Source organism: Mustela lutreola, chromosome 8, assembly GCF_030435805.1.
Source record: "Mustela lutreola isolate mMusLut2 chromosome 8, mMusLut2.pri, whole genome shotgun sequence".
Classification (NCBI taxonomy): domain Eukaryota; kingdom Metazoa; phylum Chordata; class Mammalia; order Carnivora; family Mustelidae; genus Mustela; species Mustela lutreola.
The window spans coordinates 99,626,992-99,650,835 of NC_081297.1; the positions used below are offsets into that span (position 1 = coordinate 99,626,992).

Here is a 23,844-nt window from a genome sequence, read left to right on the forward strand (position 1 = left end):
TACATTTTCAATACAAGATAAAGTATTTTGCAAAAAGGATTTTTTTCATGCCTGTTGGCATACCTGCCATGATGGCTTCATGAATTTCCTTTTTTTCTTTTTTTCCCCCCACAGTGGCCTTTATGCTGGATAAATTTGTCTTGAAATGGTGGGCAACCAAAGCTGCAGACCTCAATCTACGGTACATATCAAGCAATTCCTTTTTCTTATAATGTCGTAACTTTTCTCAGCTTCTCAGAAGCATTTCTAGCATCCCTAGTGGCACTTTGCATGGGTCCCATGGTGTTATTCAAGGCTTATGGTATTGCATGAAACATAGTGAAAAATACATGAGAACTGGATGAGATAACTTTTTACGACAATACAAATTTACTGGAGAGAAGCTGTTCATGCACAGATGATTAGCATCACATGGCATTTTAAGCAGATACTCGCAACACTTAAGCTCACCTCCAGCAACTGGAGGTGGCTAGGAAGTGATACAGTAATAGAGTATGGACCACAGTCGACGATTTTATGCAGTTATAATTTAATACTACATCGTTGTATTTCTCTCAACTAAATGGTGCCATGTATATTCTGAGTAACTTTTGATGAACTTCAACTTTTTAGAACAGATTTGTATACATTTTATGATCATAAGTAATAAAATAGTATCTATGTATATTTTATGCATTCATGACATACCTAGTTTTTCTTATTTTCTTCAATACTTATAGTCTACATGGTTCATCTGCTAGTTTTTAAAAATTGTTGCAAATCTCCAAAAAATTTTCCAATGTTCATAAAAAAAAAAAATCTGTGTGTAAGTGGACCCACACAATTCACACCCATGTTGTTAAAGGATCAACTGTGTATGCTGCAAATAATTTCACCCCCATGGTGAAATGGTATAAAATTTGTGCAAGAACATTAAAAGATGTAAAATTTCCTCTTACTGGATCTATAGATTCAATGCAATTCCAACCAAAAATCCAACGTGAATTTTCAGTTAATCTTCAAAGCTGTTCTAAAGTTTACATAAAGAGTGGTAGCTATGGTCCCCACAAGGGCAGAGAGGTCTGCCTTTACAAAGATTTAATTACACAGCTCTATAACAAAAACAAAATAATACTGTTACAAGGATAGAGAGATCTGTGAAACAAAAAAGACAACTGAGTATATATAGAGAAAAAAATGAAATTGGATCCGTGACTCATACCATACCAGAAAATCAAATCTACGTATATCAAGGACTTTTATGTAAGAGGCAGAAGTACAAAACTATTCTAAGAAAACCCAGGAGAACTGTTTTTTGATCCAAGGTTCCAAGCAATTTTATAAGCAAGACACAAAGAATACTAACCATAAAAGAGACGATTTATACATTTAACTCCTGTGTTCTCAAATCATAATGTAGAGGAAAGACAAGTCACAAACAGGAAGAACATGACAGGCAAAAAGGTATTTCACAAGGGAAGCGACACAAAAGGCATGAAAAACTGATTCACTCATCAAAAACTCAATTAAGGGACGCCTGGGTGGCTCAGTTGGTTAAGCAGCTGCCTTCAGCTCAGGTCATGATCCCACCATCATGGGATCAAGTCCCACATCTGGCTCCTTGCTCCGCAGGGAGCCTGCTTCTCCCTCTGACTCTGCCTGTGCTCGCTCGCGCTCGCTCTCTCTTTCTCTGACAGATAAATAAATAAATAAAAATCTTAAAAAACAAAAACAAAAAAACTCAATTAAGGGACACCTGGATGGCTCAGTCTGTCTGTCTTCAGTTTAGGTCACTAAAGCCCTACATAGGGCTCCCTCCCTGCCCTGCCCCATCCATGAGCATGTGTGCTGGGTTGCTCTCTCCCCGAGGTATGTGTTTTCTCAAAATCTCTCTCTTTTTTAAAGATTTTATTTATGTGGCCGCCGTGCAGTTATTGGTGCATGCGGTTTTGAAAGTGGGGAGGGTCCTGTCCCAATGAAAAGTTACAGAGTGCTTGTGTTTTAAAAAAAAATAAAGAAAAGAAAAAGGATTTTCTTTATGTATTAAAGAGACACAGAGCATTCAAGAGATTGAGACAGAGAGAGAGAGTGAGCGAGCAAGGGAGTGAGCAGGGATGGGGGAGAGGGAGAAACAGATTCCCTGCTGAGCAGGGGGCCTGATGTGGGGCTCGATTTTAGGACCCAGGATCATGGCCTGAGCCAAAGGAAGATGCTTAACTGAGTTACCCAGGTGCCCCTCAAATAAATAAAATCTTAAAAAAAAACCCCGAGAAACATTAAAAAATGGGCAAAGGATCTAAACGTATCTCCAAAGAAGATACACAAATGTCCAATAAACACACAAGATGTTCAACATTATCAGTCATTGGGGGAATGCATAGATCAAAACCACAGTAAGATACCACTTCATACCACTACAATGTAATAAAAAGACCGTTAACAGCAAGTGCAGGCAAGGATGTGGAAAACTTCAAACCCTCGTACACTGCTGATGGGAATATATAAAATGGTACAGTTGCTTTAGAAACAGTCTCGTAGTTCCTCTAGAGATTAAACATAAGTCACCACACAAGCCAGTAATTCTATTCCTAGGAAAATAGGTATGTACCCAAGAGAACTGAAAACATTCGTCTGCACAAACACTTGTACACAGGATGTCCACAGCTGCATTATTCGTAATAACCAAAAGGGAAAACAACCTATCAACTGAGGAATGGATAAACAAATGTGGAATATTCATACAGTGGAATATTATTTGGTAATGAAAAGGTATGAAATACTGATACCTGTTACAAAGGGGATGATTTCTGAAAACTTTATACTCAGTGTAAGAAGCCAGTCACAAGAGCCCATATATACATGATTTTATTTATACAGAATGTCCACACAGACAAATCTATAGCACTAGAAAGTAGATCAGTGCTTGCCTGGTGCTGAGAGAGGGAGCAATGGGGGAAAGACTGCTAATGGATCTTTTTGGGGTGATGAAAAGGTTCTAAATTTAGATCACGGTATGGAGGCACAACTCTGCATACACCAAAACTACTGAACTTACTATCAACTTTAAATTAGTGAATAAGAGAATTAAAACTGCTACAAATGATTCATTTCACTAATAAACGAGGAAATGCAAAGCAGGACCAAATACAATTTTGGTCTTTTCTATCCACCAGATTGGCAAAAATTAAGTTGTCTATAAGTTGTTTCTTATAGAACAAAGGGAATTCTCATACATTGCCGGTGGGAACGTAAGGTGATAACATTTTATAAAAATAACTTGGCAATATTTATAGAAATGAACAATGTGCAGTTCCTGTATTGGTATATACACATGTTCACTGGAAGACAGGTATAAATATCAACTAACGGCACTGTCTTTTTGTTTTTGTTTTTTTTTAAGATTTTTAAAATTTAAGAGAAAGCAGAGCAGGAGAGAGAGGGCGCAAGGAGGGAGGTGGGGGGCAGGGAGAAGCAGACTCCTGCTGAGCAGGCAGCCTCATGTGGGACTCGATCCCAGGACCCTGGGATCTATAATAAGTAGATGCTTAAACACTGAGCCACCCAGGCTCAACCCAACATCATTGTTCCTAAAACAAAACTAGCACAAGAGAACAATCTACTGACTAATAAAAAAACGAAGTTTTGATGTGTTCATACAATGGAGTATTAGGCATATGTGAACAACGTGTATCAGTTTGGAAACAATGCTGAATTGGTAAAAGTCCCAGATTACATTCAGGTGTTTTTGTTTTGTTTTGTTTTAGTGCCAAAAAAGTATCAAAACTAAGGTATCTTGTTTAAGGATATTTACATGATAATTACTAAAAAAATAAAATCCAGAGAATGACAACCATGACATTCAGGAATATGATCACTCCTAAGGACAGGCAAGGGACAGATAGGTAGGATGGGGAGGGGCATATAGGTAGATGCACCAGTAGTGGAAATATGTGAGTTCTTAAATGGGATGATGAGTTCCTGGGTATTTCTCAGGTTTCAAGGCTTATGTGAGTGACATGTATTCTCTTGAATGAAGCACATATTACCTAGTAATAAACTGTAACAGACTCAGACAAATCAATGATTAACAGTCACCTATAATGAGTTACCATAAATGATTAACATATTTTAACACTGATTCTGCCGATTTAATATTGATCGTTCCACAGATCCTTAGCTCTGTGCAGTACCATACACACAAATACTTCCTGTGTATTCTATTTTTTAAAAGATTCTATTTTTAAAAATATTTTGTTTTTTGAAAAGATTTATTTTAGAGAAAGAGCAGAATGAGGGGCAGAGGGAGAGAGTGAAGCAAACTCCCCACTGAGCAGGGAGGCTGACGTGGGGCTCAATCCCAGGACCCTGAGATCATAATCTGAGCCAAAATCAAGAGCTGGCTGCTTAATGAACTGAGACACCCAAGTGCCCCTAAGATGTTATTTTTAAGTAAGCTACCCCCAGCGTGGAGCTTGAACTCACAACCTCAGAATCGAGTCATATTCTCTGACTGAGCCAGCAAAGTGTCCCTTAAGGTATATATTCTGAAGTGAAAGGTCTTGTCAAATTAGCTTCCTGACCGCTCATACTGACTACATGTTTATGAACCGAGTCTAAGTAGTTTTCATTTTCTCAGACTTCTGCAAATACTCAGTTATAAGTCTTTTTAATCTCTGCCAGTTCTGTAGGCAATAAAGACCTCCTACAGTTATGCATTTCTTTGATCAGCACTGGAGCAATCCTTTTTGCACTTACTGTAGACATTTCTAATTCCTCAATGAGTTGATTAGTTCCTTCCTTTGCCCATTTTTCTACTGGGATATTAATCTTTCTAAAAACCCATCTACTATGGTGAAGAACTCATCTGTTGGGACCACAAACCCTTTTTCACATATGTTGCAATTTCTCATCTGTCCTCACTTTGTTTATGATGGGTTTTTGGGAGGGGGAAAGGGGAAGAAGGGAGGATAGAGATCTGTTTATAAATGGTCCAACTGGTCTTTTAGAAGCTCCTTCCCACCAGAGAGAAGAGAAAAATTCTATTCTCCATTCTCCAATTTTCACAATTTGATTTAAGATTTAAATTTTTAATTCTAAATCTGTACAACCTGGAATTTATTTCAGAGTCTTGGCTCAGGCCCGACTGAGGGCTTCATACTCACCAAAATGGGCAATAAAGACATCCCATCCATCTGTGTCTTATTCGGGTTATATCCAGCAATATCCAAAATAGTAGGACCCAAGTCAATGTTGGCAACGAGCATCTATGAGAATGAGGGAAGAAAAACAAGCAGTCTAGAACACAGTTGGTCTGGTTTTCCTTTTCTATCATACAGCTCTTCCCCCACCCCACCCATGAGACAAACAGCATTTGCTATTATCTTTTGTACAGCCCAGACTTACTGAGATCTTACTCATTGAATCATATAATAATTCAAAAAATAAAACATAAAGATTTCTAAGACTTGTAATACATGCCCCTGGGAAGTTATGTATCTATTCAACCCACACCGCTATTGAGCAAAAAACATTTTTCAAAACATTTTTCGTAACTTCTTTGGGACTGCCCAAAGTCTGATGAATCATGAGAAGATGTTGCGCTATTTTATACAAAGTGTTTACAACATGTATTTCTACAGTTCACTAAATTTGATTTCAAACAGACTCCTGACATTTTTGAAATCCTCAAAGGGTGAATGCTTCTTTTTATCCTTTCCATTTTTTAAAAAAGATTTTATTTATTTGACAAAGAGAGACACAGCAAGGGAGGGAACACAAGCAGGGGGAGTGGCAGAGGGAGAAGCAGGCTTCCTGCTGAGTGGGAAGCCTGATGAGAGACTTGATTCCAGGACCCTGGGATCATACCTGAGCCAAAGGCAGATGCTTGACAACTGAGCCATCCAGACACCCCAGGTTGAATGCTTCTTATCAAGGAAGATATTAACCCTTTTTGTAGTTTCTCAAAGTGGTAACACTACTAAAAAATGTTTGCAACAGGAAGGTAGAGGAGAGGGGTTTAAAAAAAGATGTTTGCAATAGACTTTGGAGACTGCAGAAAACTCATTCCAACAGGAGTTTCCTTAAAGAGCACAAAACTAAGATGTGCTAAATAAACACATTAGGCATTAAAGTCACTGTCCTGCATTTACACCTTGCTTTATTCCTTTGGTTTATTAGACTATTTTACTTCTGTATACAAATCCTCTTTAGGACCTAAACCAGCATACTCCCACAGAAATATAATGGGACCACATATGTAATTTAAGATTATCTACTAATCACATTAAAGTAAAAAGGGGAAGAAATTCATTGTATATATTTTATTTAACTTGGTATGTCAAAAATAGTACTATTTCAAATGTAAGCAATGTGAGACATTTAATAAGATTTTATCTTTTTTTTTGAACTGAGTCTTTGAAATCTGGAATGCTGTACTTGTAACACATCTCAGTTTGGACTATCACATATGTTTTGGCTCACCAGGCGCAGTGGCTGGTGGCCACTGTGGTGGACATGCAGGCTTAAAGTCACTTAAATCACAGGCTAGGGAAAACTCAGAGTGGTGAAGACAATCCACCAGGGATACCAGGGGAATCAAAGTTTACCGAGCACCTATTCTGTGCCAGTCCTTACGGTTTATCCTCTCTTAATCCTCGCTGCCACCCCAGGATGCACTATTTCCCCTGCTTTACAGATGAGGAAGTGAAAGAGAAGTAACTGAAACAAAATCAAAAGCTTGTAAATTGAAAAGCTACCATGTACTGAAAGGAAATAAAAGTCTTCAGGATTGTTGAGACAATGCAGAGCATCGTAGAAAGGTCAAGGTGGGGCGGATTAAAAAAGTGAAACCTGGGACGCCTGGGTGGCTCAGTTGGTTAAGCAGCTGCCTTCGGCTCAGGTCATGATCCCAGAGTCCTGGGATCGAGTCCCACATCGGGCTCTTTGCTCGGCGGAGAGCCTGCTTCTCCCTCTGCCTCTGCCTGCCTCTCTGTCTGCCTGTGCTCGCTTGCTCTCTCTCCCTCTGTCTCTGACAAATAAATAAAATCTTTAAAAAAAAAAAAAAAAAAAAAAAAAAAAAAAAAAAAAAAAAAAAAAAATAAAAAAGTGAAACCTAACTCAGGAACTTTTCATTTAAAAACAAAACTGAAAGTACAGAAATAAAAGGCAAGAAAACGTCTTCAGAGCACTGTTCATCAGGGGCCAGGTTTCCTGGCAGCTATGAAGGGCTCATACAGGGCCGAGTAATATACTTATCTTGGCTCTGAATCAGTAAGTTTAACACTAAGCTTCCAGAAATCACCATTCAGTGGTAAGCCACTCACGGGAAAGGCAATCCTTTCTTTACTTTTATACTTAAGTGAAACAAGTTAGGAAATTCTAGATTCAAGAATTAGAATGGTGGGGCGCCTGGGTGGCTCAGTGGGTTAAAGCCTCTGCCTTCGGCTCAGGTCATGATCCCAGGGTTCTGGGATCGAGCCCCACATCGGGCTCTCTGCTCAACAGTGAGCCTGCTTCCTCCTCTCTCTCTGTCTGCTTCTCTGCCTGCTTGTGATCTCCGTCTGTCAAATAAATAAATAAAATCTTTAAAAAAAAAAAAAAAAAAAAAAAAAAAAAAAAAAGAATTAGAATGGATACTATGGGACCATGAGCGTAATGACTTCTAGAAACACTAGCAATTCAAGTCCTAAAACAGTACTGCTTCTATCACTAAGTATAAAAGTTACTCAGGAAAAAACTCACAAAAATGTCCCCAGGGATTATCCAAGACCCAGGGTAAGAGATATCTTCCCTAATTCCAGGTCTCTCAGGAAGACCGAGCTGCTCTGAATACAGTCAACAAGAGTGGGTATGAATACAGAAGAGATCATGGCAGGAGAGAAGAGACAAGCACAGATATAACCTCAAGAATCAGATCAAAGCAACAAGACTCTGATGTGTGACTCAAAAGACCTTCAGTTATGTCTAGGACATGAATGAAGTGAAGTCAAATCCACAGGTATTACTAACATGTCCAAGGCAGTTTTATAAAGAAGAAAAAAAAAAAGTAAACACCAAAATTGTAAAACCTACAGAGATTTAAAATGGTGACTGCCTGTTTCATCAGGAAACACTTAAAAAGCCATCAATTACATGATGGGAGGCTCTCTCAAATGGCAGTCGTCTTTGTGGGGAGAAAGGTCTGGAAGTTTCAGTACAAATCAAGAGTCACTAAGATTTGTCCCAAGTACCACAGACATCATCCCAGGACTCTGTTCCCAGCTATCTGCAATAATCACATTTTCCCTAAAAAGTAATAAATTCTCTTCCCTTTCAGGCTTTAGTTTGACTAAGAGGGAAAGAATCTCAAAACCAGCAAACTACATCAGAAGATGGAAGACTTCTAGAGGATACTGAGCATGAGTGAAGAATCCAACAGAGACTTCTGTCTCTGGTTTTTACAAACAAGAATCAGAATGGATACTACAGGCCCATGATTATAATGACTTCTAGAAACACTAGCAATTCAAGTTCCTAAAATGGTACTGCTTTTATCACTAAGTATAACCTTAAAGATTCATTTATGGATTGGAATTAAAAAGCACTGGCAAGACCAAAAGTAAATTATTTCATAATCGCAGCCTCACAGCTTGGGAATGTTCTTAGGATTTATGTATATAGATATTATGATCAAATAAAAACCCTTAGAAAATTCTGGGGAATGAAATCAAAGGATATCGTGCTTTGGAGCTGCTCATTTTTTTAGCTCTAGAAGTATGTGCTATAGAGAATTACACAGAAAAAGTAAGACTGCTCTACGGAGGATACACTGGGTTTCCAAATGGATATTTAAGCCCTGATATTACAGAATTCATGTAGAGTTATCAAAGGAAAGGCTGCAAGCACACCAGACAGCACCCCAAACCCACGTAGCGAAAGGCACTGAAGAAAGGAGAGGACTCCCCACATCTTGGGCTACTCTGCATTTACCCCTCAAGCCCAGCTTCCCTACGTGAAGAAGCCAGGGCATCACTGAGTTACACTTGTGAATTCTCCACTTAGCATTATCCCAATTTCACACAGGGAAACAAGGCTTACCTGGCCAGTCCTCGGGCCAATATTGCATCTTCTTGACCCCCCAGTTCGGTTCTATTTCCCCTGGATCATGCTGTGTCATTTTTTTCTCCTACTAACCTTTTCCTTTCTTAAAACCCTTCTGATGAATTTCTACCACCAAATCTGAAGCTAGCATCACTTCCAGCCAGGAGAGAAAACCTCAGTAAGCCAGTCTTTGGCATCCACGCAGACCACTTCTGTTCTGCTCTCCCAACGGCTAACACAAAGCTAAGCCCACTGGTCAAACGTACCCTGTTTTGACCATCAGCTTTTGACAGCTCAGCTTAATATGCCCAACTCATAACCCTGCGCCTCTCATGCAGGACGACTGGCACCGAGACAAGTACCCTGTCAACACAGGATAAATGACCCACCATCTCTGACACTCTTTGTGCTAGGTGGAGGCTGAGCATTTCATACTTCTCAAACTACATCTGTCAGCACAGCACCACCCACCAAACCCCACCCTACCATGGATTTTGAGAAGAGACACAGTTAATTTTCAATCCCGGTTCTGACACTTACTATGTGACCTTGGTAATAACCATTCAGGCAACATGGATGTCCCCCAATGTGTGTTAAGGGCAGGGTATTCTAAGTTTAGACAGTGCCTCTCTTCTAGGAACTCCCCCAAGTAAAAAAACACAAACTCAGCAGGGTGTGGTAAGTGTGAGGGCAGCCAGGACAGGGCAAGGGCACCTACCCCAAGTGGGGGTGGGGGGTGTAGTGACTCTCCAGGCAGAAACACCAAACCAAAGCTCTCAAGGACAATTAGTGAAGTGGAAGGGGCATTTGCGGGGCATTCCCAAACAGAAGGAGCAAATCAGCAGACAAAGACAAGGAGGTGAGAGAGATGAGACAGAGAGAACCACTTCACTTAGAAGTGACAGTGGTTCGGTACAGCTGCCATTCTGTCCCCTGGGCAAGCCAAGCTCATTCTTCGATGTGTGACTTCCCATTTATTGTTCTTCTCAGAATGCCCTCCCACAGATCTCTGCAGGACTAAACCCTTTCCAACACCCAGGTCTCTGCTCAAGTGCCTCAGAAGCTTTCACTGACAACTGTAGTGGAAGCATCTGGCTCTCCAGGCACTGAGAGTTAAGAACTAGTCTTTCCTGACTGCTCAGTGCTGTGTAGCCAAGCCTGCAGGCATAAGATATTTAAATATTTTCTGAGCTATACTGTAATGGTTAGGTACAGACTCTGGAGCCAGACTCCAATATTTGATAGCAGACTCTGATATTTTATCTTGGGCATGCCATTTAACTTCTACACCTCAGTTTCCTCACCTGTGAAATGGGTGTAACAGTATCTCTAAGTGGGTTCCTATAGCTAATACACTTAGAATAGCACCTGTCACACACTAAGCATTCAAAAAGTGATAGATATTACTGTTGAAATGGTTTCCTAGGAACCAGGTTTCATTCAGACTGCTTGGAGAAGGTCAACTTTTCTGATTTTAATATTTAGATGCCGCTGTTAACTTGAAGATAAAGGGAACTGTTTGGTTGATGGGCAGCTGGCTGACACATTCCATTCCGTTCTCATTTCACTTCCTTCCCCACGCTGGTTAGAAATGGCCCTAACAGCCCTGCTCCTTGGAAATGCACACAGCTGCCAACATGTTTTGAGTCCACTCCAACACCAAGATCAAGAAAACACTTTTAAGACTAAGCAAAGTAAGTCAATCAGAGAAAGACAATTATCATATGATCCCACTGACATGTGGTATTTAAGAAACAAGACAGAGGATCATAGGGGAAAAGAGAAAAAAATGCAACAGGACAAAACCAGAGAGGGAAACAAACCATAAGAGACTCTTAATGTCAGGAAATAAACTGAGGGTTGCTGGAGGGGAGCTGGGTGGGGGAATGGGTTAATTGGGTGATAGACATTAAGGAGGGCACATGATGTTATAAGCACTGGTGTTACATAAAAGTGATGAATCACAAAGAGACCTGTACCCTTGGGGGCAAATAATACATTATATATTAATTTTTAAAAAAAGAGTGATGAATCACAAACCTGTACTTGTGAAACAAATAATACATTATATGTTAATTAACTGAATTTAAATTTTAAAAATTCTAATAAGTAAATAAAGGGCTAAAAAAAAAAAAAAAACAGACTTAATGGTCCTCTAAACTCGCCTATCTCCTTTGAAAGGAGACCCATTCACATGGTACTGGATTTGTAGTGGGAAATGACTGGCTTTAGGAATGCAGGTGTTAAGAAAAAAAGAAAACTCAAAAGAAATTACAAAGGCCATTTTACCTTTCTGAAGAATTTCAACAGAATTCCATCATGAGCATTATAAAAAGAAATAAGGGTATTACACTTAAACATTAACCTCCAAAATTAGATTAAAGTACCTAGTATACCCAGAAAGTCTGGCCAGTTTTCCAATTCTAGCTTAAGTGATGTATTTGCTCATTTTCTTTTGTCTCACAGAGCTGGGACTGAAATTGTGTTATTAGAGAAGAGAAGACATAACTAGTAGAACTTATCAATTCTTATCTTCCAAGCATTAGACCAAAGCGTTTTGGATAAGAGTGTCTAGAATCTCTAGGAAAAACGTGCCTCAGTATTTGGTACCAAGTTTGGAAAAAGACACTGAAACCAAATGGAAATGGCAACAAAAGAAAGTGGTACATTATGACAGTTCTAGGAGAGAGAATCAGTAAAACAAATGCATGTGGGACAAGCAGTTCCACAGAGAGAGGGAAATAAATCCTCTGAAGACATGCTTTCTATAGCCTTATATTCAGTGAGGTCAGACTGGCAGCAGCTATCAGCAGGGAGGTCAGATATGCAGAATCAGAATCTGCATTTTAACAAGGTCCCCAGGGGCATTTGCCTGAGCTCTTAATCTACAGGGTAGTAGGCCCCAAACTGGGCTGCTTCTTTGTATTACCTGTGGACTTAAAAAAAGCAGAGGCTGGGTCCCTATTATAGTTCAAGTGAGTCCACTAGAACCATTCTGGATGTTTAAATTAAATAAATCAATGAATAAGGGAATCACCGACTCCAAGACTTATAAATACACTCACAAGATCTTAAGCCGAACACAAATCATCCTCGTAGGAGAAGTCTAATCAGCCTCCTCTTCAGAGAACAGCCTTCTTTTCTCAGGCAAGTGCTACCTGTAAACAGCATCAGCTTCTCAGGCACCTACCTTGCTTGTCTGATTTGGTTTGATCCCAGGTCCCCGAACCAGCAGTGGAACTTTGATATCAAACTCATACAGCTGTCTTTTGTCTATCGGCAAAGAAAACTGTCCTGAAAACAAAATACAGGGGGTAAAGAAGGAGCTAGGAAAGAAGTATCACACACATATTCAATCAATGGACAGTAAGAATGCAAACAACTCTGTTCTATTTATGGGGCTTTAATAGAAAGTTTATAATCGCTTAGGTCTCTTATTACTACAAGGCAGGAAATGAGTTCATCTTTAAACTAATGCGTAGGGGGACTCCTTGGTCTAAGATAAGACAAATTCAGCAAAAACAATGACTGGAAAGTACTGAAATACAAATACATAATTTATGTAGGATACTCAACCTGACCACAATTGAATGAGGTTACTCTAAAAACTGTCAATAAAGAGCCAAAACATTTATCTGACCTTTCCTGAATAAACTGCATTTCAAGATAACCAGTTGAGTTCTTCTCTAAGGAATTCCAACTAATAAATGCAAAAGGACAGAGTTATGAAGTCAACATTTTGCCATCTTTAAGAGAATAGTAGATTAAAGCAAGAATGAATCATCAATGGAACCTTCAGCCACAAAAGGTTCATAGGTCAGGCTCAGGTTGACACCACATGAGCCATCAATTAATAGCAGCATCGCTAAAGTGGGCCAACCAGACACCATCATGAACTGATGTAACAGGAAGTACATATCAGTATCACCAAGGAAACATTCTTTCTGAAAATGGCAATTAAAAAAAAAAATTTATTTATTTATTTATTTGACAGAAATCACAAGTAGGCAGAGAGGCAGGCAGAGAGAGAGAGAGGAAGAAGCAGGCTCCCTGCTGAGCAGAGAGCCCAATGTGGGGCTTGATCCCAGGATCCTGGGATCATGACCTGAGCCGAAGGCAGAGGCTTCTGAGTCACTCAGGCACCCCTGAAAATGGCAATTTCTATTAAGCCTCTAGATCTAACTACCCATCTATAGAAAATGCTGACTAAAGAAACAGAAGTTAAGGAATCCTGAGAATGCAATTAGCCAGATCTAGAATGTGAGATATTCTGAACAAAAAAAAAAACCCCAAAACCCTTTTCCCAATAAATCAGTGGCAGTAACATTCTCAGGGCACATGAAAAAATACAGGTAGCATGCGAACTTCGTCTAGATCCTGATACGTAATAGATTAGTCAGAGGCACAATGGAGAGTTCATGTACAGAATCACAATGTCTGAAGTTTCTTCAAAACCTTCTAAACAAAATAAAGACAAACATGGGGAAGACAGGAAGAATTCAAAAGACTGGCCACACATAGCTGAAAAGCGAAGCCGGGAATGGAAGTTATTTTATTAGTCATTACTTTGAGTGCTTAAAAATATTTACAACGAAACATTAACTGCCTCATCAATCTGCTCCCATGCAAGTGAGCCCCATGTTAGTAGTTTTCAAGTTTATTAAATTGATACGCTGGGAAAGAAGACATTCATTTTTAAGAATATCCAAGTGGAAAAAAGGAAAGTGAGGATATGGGGCTGACTAATACAGAGTTTTAAAAAGACAAAACATAAAACAAAAAGATACATATACACACACACACAAAAAAAAAAATCAATAAAACACCCCACAATTTCACAAGAAATTTCAAGACAACTTTCTCTTGTTCTTTCTATGTAAAATCTCTTACCCCTAGTCTACTTGCCTTTTAAATCTAGTTCAATTTCAGAGGGCCTGGGTGGCTCAGTCAGTTAAGCGTTTGCCTTCGGCTCAGGTCATAATCTCAGGGTGCTGGGATAGAGCCCTGCGACAGGCTCCCTGCTAGGGAGCCTGTTTCTCCCTCTTCTTCTACTGCTCCCCCTGCTTGTGTGTGCTCATGAGTGCATTCTAATAAATAAAATCTTAAAAAAAAAAAAAAAATCTAGTTCAGTTTCTTCCTTTTTTCCTAAAGCCTATCTCTAATCTAACAAGGTCACTCTTTCCTCCCAACTCCTAGAACATCATGTAACTTGGCACATGAAATAGCAAATAATGACACGTTTCCCCACGTTTGAATGAGTTGACTTTCTAACTAGAGGAGTCCTGAGGGCAGCAGCCTCCCCCTCTGGCCCACCCACTGCTACAACAGGCCTAGAGCTCCCTGCTAGTGCTACTGACTGGGTGAAAAAGGAAAGGCACTTAATCAATGCCACAGTAATACGCCAGTCTGCCCCTTACCTGTGTGGTAGCCGTTGTCTGAGGTATAAAAGATGTAAGTGTTGTTTAGTTCCCCATTGAACTCCAGTCTCTTGACCAGTTTCTCCACAAGGTCATCAACTGACAGTAAAGTTTGCCACCTGCATGTACATAGAGGGTGACAACAGAATTTCAGAACAATAGCTGAAGGAATGCTATCTTGCCAAAAAAGCAGGAGCAAAGTCCAAAACAAAACCACCCAAAGTCCCCAAACCTCTTTTCCTCAGACCCCTCCCTGGGGTGTGTGTGTGTGGGGGGGATTAGAAAATCCCAGAACATAATGAGTTCATTCCAAATTTAACGGTTTCCAAAGAAATGAGGCTTTTAAAAGCAGTTAGTTTTATTAACACTGGTGGTGACAGCAGAAAATGGAAGGGAAACCTGTCAATTCAGTACTGATTAGCACAGATTAATTCAGATAAACCTACGCCACAACAACGTTTAGGGGTCTATTTAGGGGTCAGCAAGCTATAGTGATGGGCCAGTTTGCCCACTGTTTTTGTTTTTTAAATTGTGATAAAAGACCACACAACATAGAATTTACCAACTTAATAAATTTAAAGGGGACTAACAATAGTATGAAGTATATTCACACAGTGAGGCAGATCTCCAGAATCTTTCCTTCCTGCAAATCTGGCGCTCTATACCCATTAAACAATTTACCATTTTTATACAGTTTTACTGGAACACAGTTGTGCTCATTCAGTCACATAATGCCTAGTTCTACTCCACAGGCAAAGCTGGGTAACTGCAACAGACATTGTCTGGCCTGACAGGCTATGATTATTTACTCTCTGGTCCTTTACAGACAAAGTTTGCTAGCCCCTGGTATAATCTAAATACATCTTTAGAGAGTGTAATGAATTTTTAAGAACTGACTTAAAAGAAATTCCTTGAAATTCCAAACAGCAACGGCAAATATTCTGTTCTAGTCTAATTCTTTGGGTCTTATGCAAATACTAGGCCTGATGTCCCACAAAGTGACCTTTACTTCAGACATAGAGAATATATATATATTTTTTTAACCAAAATGCTCCAGTTTGCAATTCTGTTTTAACAAGTCATGAAAATGAATTGTTTTATTCGTCCTCAGGTCCAAAGACCATCTCCTACACCTTCTGGGGCAGCAGACCTCTGAACAGTCTCTCCCATCAACTTGCTACCTGTTGATCTTGTGTCAAAGATAACCACATTGTGCAGTCCCATGGTTCATGGGCTGATTTGGAAGGTCCTCAAAGACCAGCTACCAGAGTATCAGCTGCCAGAGTAGCAGCGCTTACCTTTTCCGAAATGCATTATCTAAGAACTGTATTGAAGAATTAGTCATTGGGGTCTTGGCTTGCCTAATTAACCAGTGCTTGTTCTAAGATTTAAATGAAAATAAAAAGTTAGCACGAAATCATACAATCAAATAAACTGCTAGAGTACATAATGAAAAGGAACATTTTACACTTCAGCAAAAAGGAACTTACTGGAGCATTTAGAGAACTTAAGACTTCCTCTTCCCTGCGCCATGTGTTCCTAAAAACACTTTCTATATATTATCACTTATTCTTTATCTTCCCAGTGCTCCCTAATGAAAGGAGGCCTGGGCTCCTTGTTAGCAGCATTAATCAGCATTTAAAGATATTTAGTGAAAGATATTGGGAAACTACTGGCTAAAAGGAGACTAAATCTGTAACACTGAGTCTATGCTTTGGGTCTACTAACCAAACTATAAAATGGTAAATATTAACATTACCTTCCAATAATTTTTGCCTTAAAAATTTAGTCATTACTCTATCAGCCTCTATTTTTCTACCCAAGATACTGATTATCCTAGAACCTTGTGAAAATCTCATCATGGCAATTTCCTAAAACCTCAAGCTCAAATCTAGAGAGTTCTTCTCATTTAAAAAAGCACTCACAGTTCTAAAACACAAAAACATATCCATACATCATTAATTCTCTCCTCTCTACTTATAAAGCCCTAAGTTACCACCTCCCAAACTATCAGCCCCAAAGTGTTCTTAGTTAATATGTTTGAGAAGTGTTATACCGCATATCCTCCTGCTGGAAATTCATGTTGGAACAGGAGTAACTCTGAGAAATTCTGCAACAAGGTGATTAGTTAAAATTTCTAAACTTACTTGCTCATGAGAACTTTTATTAACTTCTTTTGGAACGTGGATAATGGCCCTCTAGTTCAAAACTCAGTTCTCTCAGCTTTAAAATCCTACGTAAGCACTTGCCTACTTGCCAGGCAACATGCTGCATAATTTCTATGTTCTTCAGTCCATACTGCAGCTGCATGAGGAATCAGGACCTCCCACTTTATTTCTCCCACTTTCGATAGAGAAGCAGAAGTTAAGCATCTTGCTCCCAGCTGGGTCACTTGGCTTGGAAATGGTAGTGCTGAGCCTAATCCAAGACTCATTCTACTACACCTCCCCAGCAATTAAGATTTCTGGGCAAAAGGCACGAGGCAGTATAGAACTTCTGCCTTTGAACCAGTGAACAACCTACCCTCTGTGCCAAGGGAAGTGTAAGTAACTAGCATATGAGGCAAATATTTAGGTTGTGGCCCTTAATTACATTCCCTGCTCTGGCTCACTTCTCCATTCAACTTCCCTTTCCAGTCATATTGCACTATGTCACCCCCTCTTTCCTGTGCGTCAGGAAAGGTGAGGGCCACCCACAGGGGGGCGCTGCAGGCCTAGCTCAGCCCCACGGGATGTGTCTGAGCCACTGCCACAAGGGAGGAGAGGTGGCACAGAGATTAGAAGAGCCTGTAGTCAGTAAAGATAGCACTTCTTTAACATTTCCTATAGATTCTCCAGCTGCTAACCAGATGTGGCAAGATTATCTCTCCTGAAGCAAGTTTACACTATTATATTCAAGACAGGCACAATTACCTTTAAAATATCTCGAAGGAAAACCAACTACATGGCTCAAAAGCTCCCTAACAAGGTAATATATAGTTACTTATATCAAGTGTGGTTTAATTCAAGGTTAGGGGAAGCTACCGTTCCATGGATGTTGAAGTTCTTATTCCTTGGTGCAAAGACGTTCTGGAAACTCTTCTGGTACTGAGGTGCAGCTGTCCAAGGAGAATGAGGTGCTGGTGTGGAGATCATCATGAAGAACGGCTCAGAGTTGGATTTGTAGTCCAGGAAGCCCAAGGAGATATTAGCCTGAGATATACACAGATCTGTCATCTTCTACCCTACCCAACAGTTCAGGACTTGAAAGATGCATGTATACAAGGGGTATAATTTATAATTAGCTTTTAATCAATCTTAAGAATTTTAACAATCTTAATGTTAACACAAACTATGTCAAAGTTATTACAAGTGTGTTGCTGAAACAAATATTAGGGTTTTAGGCAATACTTATTTAAAAAAGTGGAAAAGCATACCATCCTAAAAAAGCAAATAAGATCTTAGTGATTTCGCATGATCTAAAAGTTGTTTTGCCTTCCATTAGGGTAAAAATAGTAATGCGGCTTTTTAAGGATTATTTTGCACTAATATGGCCTAAAGTATGTCTCTGTTGCCTTAAAATATATAAAAAGAGAGTCAGTCTAATTCACAGTAGGACAGGTGGATTAAGTTACCTTAATCTTAGAAAAATATACAGAGCACAGATATCATAAGTTATGCCAGCTCAAGCAGCTAAGCTAAATGAATAAAATTAAATCAAACATATTCTACCAGCATTTTAACTTATATTGACTTACATTTTTCATTTGCTTATCTGGAGCTACATTATGAAAATGAAAGCATCCCACACACGTTATGTGTTTTTATTGTTCTAGTTGATTTATAGCGTCATTTACTCCCATCACTGAACTCAAAGGATACTGACTGCATCAATTTCCACCCACCTGGTTACTCTAGGCCTGTCAGAAGCCTGTGGTTCCAACATGCCAAGCACACTTCTGCCTCAGTCCCTGCAAACCCCTTGTTCCCTCTGTCTGTGCACCCTTCCCACTGATCTGCACAACTCGCTCTCACCTCTTTAAGCATTATCTAAGTAACTCCCATACCTTGCCAGATTTATTTGTCTACCTGATCACCAAGAGTGACTCTGCTTCATTTACTTAACACCTGCTATGCTAGGTGCTGAACTATTTGGTGAATTAATTCTCTGTGAAAGGTCTGTCATTAGAAACACCTTAGACAGGAAAGGAAAGTCCTAAATTCACGCAGTTTCAGGAATTTTATATAAAAACCCACAAAGCCTTAAGAACTCCCAGTCCCTAGCTCCCCACCCTCATGGTGAAGCTGCCATTTCCTAGCTTGTGAGTGAATCTGGGGTCAAGAGTAAGAACCTCTAAAGTAAAACCTCTTCAAAGTAATCTCTATAGTCTTAAGAGATTAGCCTTTGGAAAAGGATTTGTTGCTGGAATTTCAAGAACATTAACTCTGAGCCTGGCTTATATACAAAGAAAAAGTCCCTCAGGAGTCTTTAATCAGTTGGAAATACTTTTTGGCAGTTAAATGAAGTTATTATTCATTCACATTACTCAACAAGACCAAGTCCAAAGTCCTAGGCAGAGGTTTCAATCGTGAGCCAAACTTGCAAGGACAGAGCCTTGATAACTCACCAGAACATCTGTCAGGTAGTCCACGCTGTAGTTTTCACCATGCTTCCGTGCCTTCCCATTGATAGACAGGGTATAGTTATAGTATTTAGAATTCTTTTCCTATTAGACAGGAAGTAAAATTTGTTAAGCGGTTAGCACACTAGAAAGTCAGAAATCATGCTGGGCTATACTGTTGCAATAGGGATAAGACATTTTGGTTCGCCTGGGTAGCATGGTTGGTTAACCATTTCGGCTCAGGTTGTGATCTCAGGGTTGTGAGACTGAGTTCCGCATTGGGCTGAGACTCTCTCTCTTTCTGCCCTCCACTTCCTCAGCCCTAGTCAAATAAATCTTTAAAGGAAAAAAAAAAGGCATTTTTTAAAAAAGGGAATTACTCATTTAGTACTGAACCGGATTTTTTTGACTAGAGTTTTATTAACTATTAGCACAGTTTCAATAATCTGTCGTAGTTTAAAAAGCCACAAGTAGATCAGACAGAACAGCAAAATATGTAACTAAACCTGGTGTGATGCAGGAAAAACATCTCCCAGAGGAGTGACTCACAAATCAACAGACTTTAAGAGGAGAAAATAGCTAATCAGGGACGCCTGGGTGGCTCAGTTGGTTAAGCAGCTGCCTTCGGCTCAGGTCATGATCCGAGCGTCCTAGGATCGAGTCCCACATCGGGCTCCTTGCTCCACAGGGAGCCTGCTTCTCCCTCTGACTCTGCCTGCCTCTCTGTCTGCCTGTGCTCGCTCTCGCTCGCTGTCTCTCTGACAAATAAATAAATAAAATCTTAAAAAAGAAAATAGCTAATCATAAATGCAGAGCAACTTATGTCAAAATCAGAGCTAAATGAGAGAGTAAACATATTCTATATCTGTAGGGCTGTGTGTGTTAACTGTCACTGGCTTCAATAATCACTCACCAAGGCGTACCAGTAACTCCAGCCGAGAGGGACATGTTCTAGTCCACCTGCATCTGGGGCTCCATACTGAAAAGCAAGACAAGCAGGACATCAGAAATGCTTAGCTATGACCAGATCAATAAGAAAGAGGAAGCTTTTAGAATCCTTTCAGATCAGTGCCTGAAACCAGATGTTCAATTTTCCCAAACACATGAACCAAGTCGAAAAGTAAAGAACACTAAAACCTAGGAACTACTGAAGGAGGAGTTTGTAAACTATGGCCGTAGGCCAAATCTAGCCAGCCAACTGTTTTATATGATCAGTAAGCTAAGAATTTTTTTTCCATTAAAAAATACAAACAGCAATCAATAGAGGAGTATTCTGTGACATATGACAGTTACAGGGAATTGAAATTTCAGTCATGAAGTTTTTTTTGGAACGCAGATGCACTCATTTTGGTTTGTGTCTTTCTATCTGCTTTCATGCTACAACGGCAAGGTCAAATACAGGAGCCCCCCTTATTTGCAGTTTCATTTCCCATGGTTTCAGTTAACCAGTGGTCAACCGAAGTCCAACAGCAAATAAGCCTCCTGCCAGAAGGTCACAATGCCTGTCCTTCACTGCTCTTCTTACCATGTAGGTATTTTATCATCTCACACCATCACAGGAAGGGGGAGTACAGTGCAATAAGACACTCTGAGAGACACAAGACACACATAATTTTTATTGCATTCTATGGTTGCAATTGTTCTATATGGTTATTAGTTGTTGTTAATCTCTTACTGTGCCTAATTTCTAAGTTAAACTTTATCACGGGTACATATACATAGATAAAAACAGTATATTATAGAGTTCAGTACTATCCGTGGTTTTAGGCATCTACTGGGGGTCTGGGGAAGCATCCCCGTGGATAAGACAGTGGGTGGGGGGAGTATTGTCATCACAAAAGAAAAGCTCAAAGTATTTACTTCTGGCCCTTTCTAGAAAAAGTCCATATAGCTTAGGCCACGAAGTTCATTTCTGGAGTTACTGAAAGCGAAGACTGAACACTCCAACTGACCTTGTGGTTAATGACAACCAAAATAAGCAGACTATGAGCTCTCAGCTTATAACTTCACTTGTCTTGATGATGAAACCTACATTTGGAGCTCAATTTATTTGATGAGATGAATTAAGTGACCAGAGACTCATCCCATTTATCTCAACAAGGTTTAGTATTGCCCATTTATTTTTATTTATTTATTTTTAAAGATTTTATTTATTTATTTGACAGAGAACACAAGTAGGCAGAGAGGCAGGCAGAGAGAGAGAGAGAAGCAGGCTCTGCACTGAGCAGAGAGCCCGATGTGGGGCTCGATCCCAGGACCCTGGGATCATGACCTGGGCTGAAGGCAGAGGCTTTAACCCGCTGAGCCACCCAGGCGCCCCAGTATTGCCCATTTAAAAAAGAATTTAATTTATGAGAAATCTTTGTATTTTAATGAATTTCTCCTAATTTTGTATACAGAATTTTTAAAAAAGATTATTATTTATTTACTTGACAGAAGGTACAGGAACAGAAAGAGCGGCAGGCAGAGGGACAGGGAGAAGTAGGCTTCCCCCTAAGCAGGGGGCCCGAGCGGGACTCAATCCCAGGACCCTGGGATCATAGACACTTAACCGACTGAGTCACCCAGGTGCCCCTATTTTTGTATACACATTAAGTGATCTCTGATAGGCAAAGTAGTATAAATTCTCTTTATGACCCACGTCTTACCTCAATAACCTAGTATCTGTACTTATTTCTCATGATTCTTTTCAAACTGACTTAACCTTCCTTCCAACTCACAAGGTTGAAAATTCTCCCAATTGTGGGGAGGGAAAGAACGAACAGAAAATTCAGATTAAATATTAGTATCTTTAGCAACCATGGATAAAGTATGTAAAAAAAATGTACATCTTTTCTTTGTCCTGCATCCCCAGTTTTACTATGAGAGAGAACCCAGACATTCCCAAATAAACTGTTTCCTCTAAGTTTGAACTCTGAGTAAAAGCTAAGACCAATGTGGTGAACCTGGGGGCCATGAAATCTGGACTTGGCCAGCTATAGTGGGTATCCCCTCATCCAGGCACCCAAGAGGCCAGCACATCCACCACTAAGCCAAATGCTGTAGTGGCCTGAATATCCCAGGCTCGGGGTGTTTTCCCTCTATCAGTGATCACTCCACATTTTCGAAAATGGGAACAAAAAGGGATAAGTCTGAAGTTGTTATAAGGCAGGAAAGGTGGCAGAAGGAAAAAAATTCTTCATTCTCTTCCTGATAAAGGGGAAATGGAGACAAAGATACCATGAGACGAACATGACAAGCAAAATCCTTGAAGAAAAAGGGGAAGATGCATCAGACAGCAGCAGTCATAGGACAATTAAAAAAAAAAAATGCTATGAGGCTATTTAAAGGAAGAAGAACTATAGTACTTAAATCATGTAAATATGTTCATGTAAGTAAATTCTTGTTTAATGTGCAGATTAGGAGAAAACTATACCAAAAACATTTTACATGACTCAAATGGATAATAATTTAAAAAAACATGAATTACATTAATTTACATTTATAAAGCTTTTTTTTTTTTTAAAAAGGAATAATGAGATCATTCAACCTACCTCATTTAAGTATTTCCCTGCGAAAAAGGTTTGATAACCACACATCGATCTGAGAATTGCTGGGAAAGTATTTGGTTCTTGGATCTTCTGCCAAGACTTACTACTGCAGTTTCCCTCCAAAGTGTTGTTAACAACGTGATGATTATGTGGGTACTTTCCTGTCAAGATACTGGCTCTGCTCGGGCAGCAAAGAGCACTTGGCACATACTACAAAGCGAACAGAAGTAAAAAACCCAGTTACACAAGAAAGATGGATTTCTCCTCATTTCTAAAGAGAGTAAAGAAAGCTGCTTAATACTCTAATTTTGAATTTCTAGTTTCCCATGGAATAGTTTTTTGGGTTTTTGTTTTTTTTTTTTTTTTTTTTTTGGTAACACATGACACACTTCAGAGCTGCTTTAAGTCACATAGTAGAGACCGTAAACAAACCAAGAGAACAGATTTCTTTTTCAGCTGGTTTCTTTCTGCAGAATAAGTTATTCCAATCTCATCTGCCAAAGAAATACTTACATGGTAGGAGCTAGGTCTCTTTTTTTTAAAAAGGCTTCATGCCCAACCTGGAGCCCAAAGTGAAGGTTGAACTCAGGACCCTGAGATCAAGACCTGAGCAGAGATCAAAAGTTGGATGCTTAACCAACTAGGCCACCCAGGCACCCCAGGAGCTAGATCTTAACCAAAAATAATGACTACTACCTGAATCTAATGTAGCTGAGAGGCAAAGGTTCATTTTCAGGATAATCTGTAGTTTTATATAATTCCTATATCACTTAATACACTGGACAGAGATTATTTTTCTACTCTAATGATTTTTCCATTAGCTACTATCATCAATAAACTTAACCCATTTTACCTATTATTTGTGTATATCTTAGTACACATCACCAAACCACTTTACAGAGAATAATACTAGTTTATACCCACACCAGCAGGGAAGGAATGCTCATTCAAGTACACCCTTGCCAAACTTATGTATTATCCCTTATTAAATACTTGGCATTTCTTTGGGCTTTCAAATTGGATTTGGCATTTTTAAATACTGGTGAGGATGAACATTCTCCACATGCATACTGACCAACTATGTTTACGTGAATGACTTGTTCATGTGCTTTGTACATTTTTTTGGTACATTTTTTTCCTGGGGCATCAGCTTCTTGTTACATAAAATCTGAGTTAAGGAAGGATTCTGTCATGTTACAAATATTTGCCATTTTTTACTTTTGCTTTTTCAATTTTGTCA

At 39.5% G+C, this 23,844-nt stretch overlaps 1 protein-coding gene across 1 annotated transcript in view; it reads right to left on the reverse strand.

Moving 5' to 3' along the window:
• The window catches only part of GNS (glucosamine (N-acetyl)-6-sulfatase), a 58,602-nt gene that overhangs the window by 27,201 nt on the left and 7,557 nt on the right, over positions 1 to 23,844 (reverse strand). Inside the window, exons 3-10 of the mRNA XM_059186229.1 lie at positions 22,608 to 22,814; positions 19,988 to 20,053; positions 19,081 to 19,179; positions 17,498 to 17,665; positions 15,773 to 15,855; positions 14,475 to 14,593; positions 12,248 to 12,351; positions 5,142 to 5,243 (exon numbers count right to left, since the gene is read on the reverse strand). Coding sequence (XP_059042212.1) covers positions 5,142 to 5,243; positions 12,248 to 12,351; positions 14,475 to 14,593; positions 15,773 to 15,855; positions 17,498 to 17,665; positions 19,081 to 19,179; positions 19,988 to 20,053; positions 22,608 to 22,814 — 948 coding nt within the window. The remainder of the gene's footprint in view (positions 1 to 5,141; positions 5,244 to 12,247; positions 12,352 to 14,474; positions 14,594 to 15,772; positions 15,856 to 17,497; positions 17,666 to 19,080; positions 19,180 to 19,987; positions 20,054 to 22,607; positions 22,815 to 23,844) is intronic.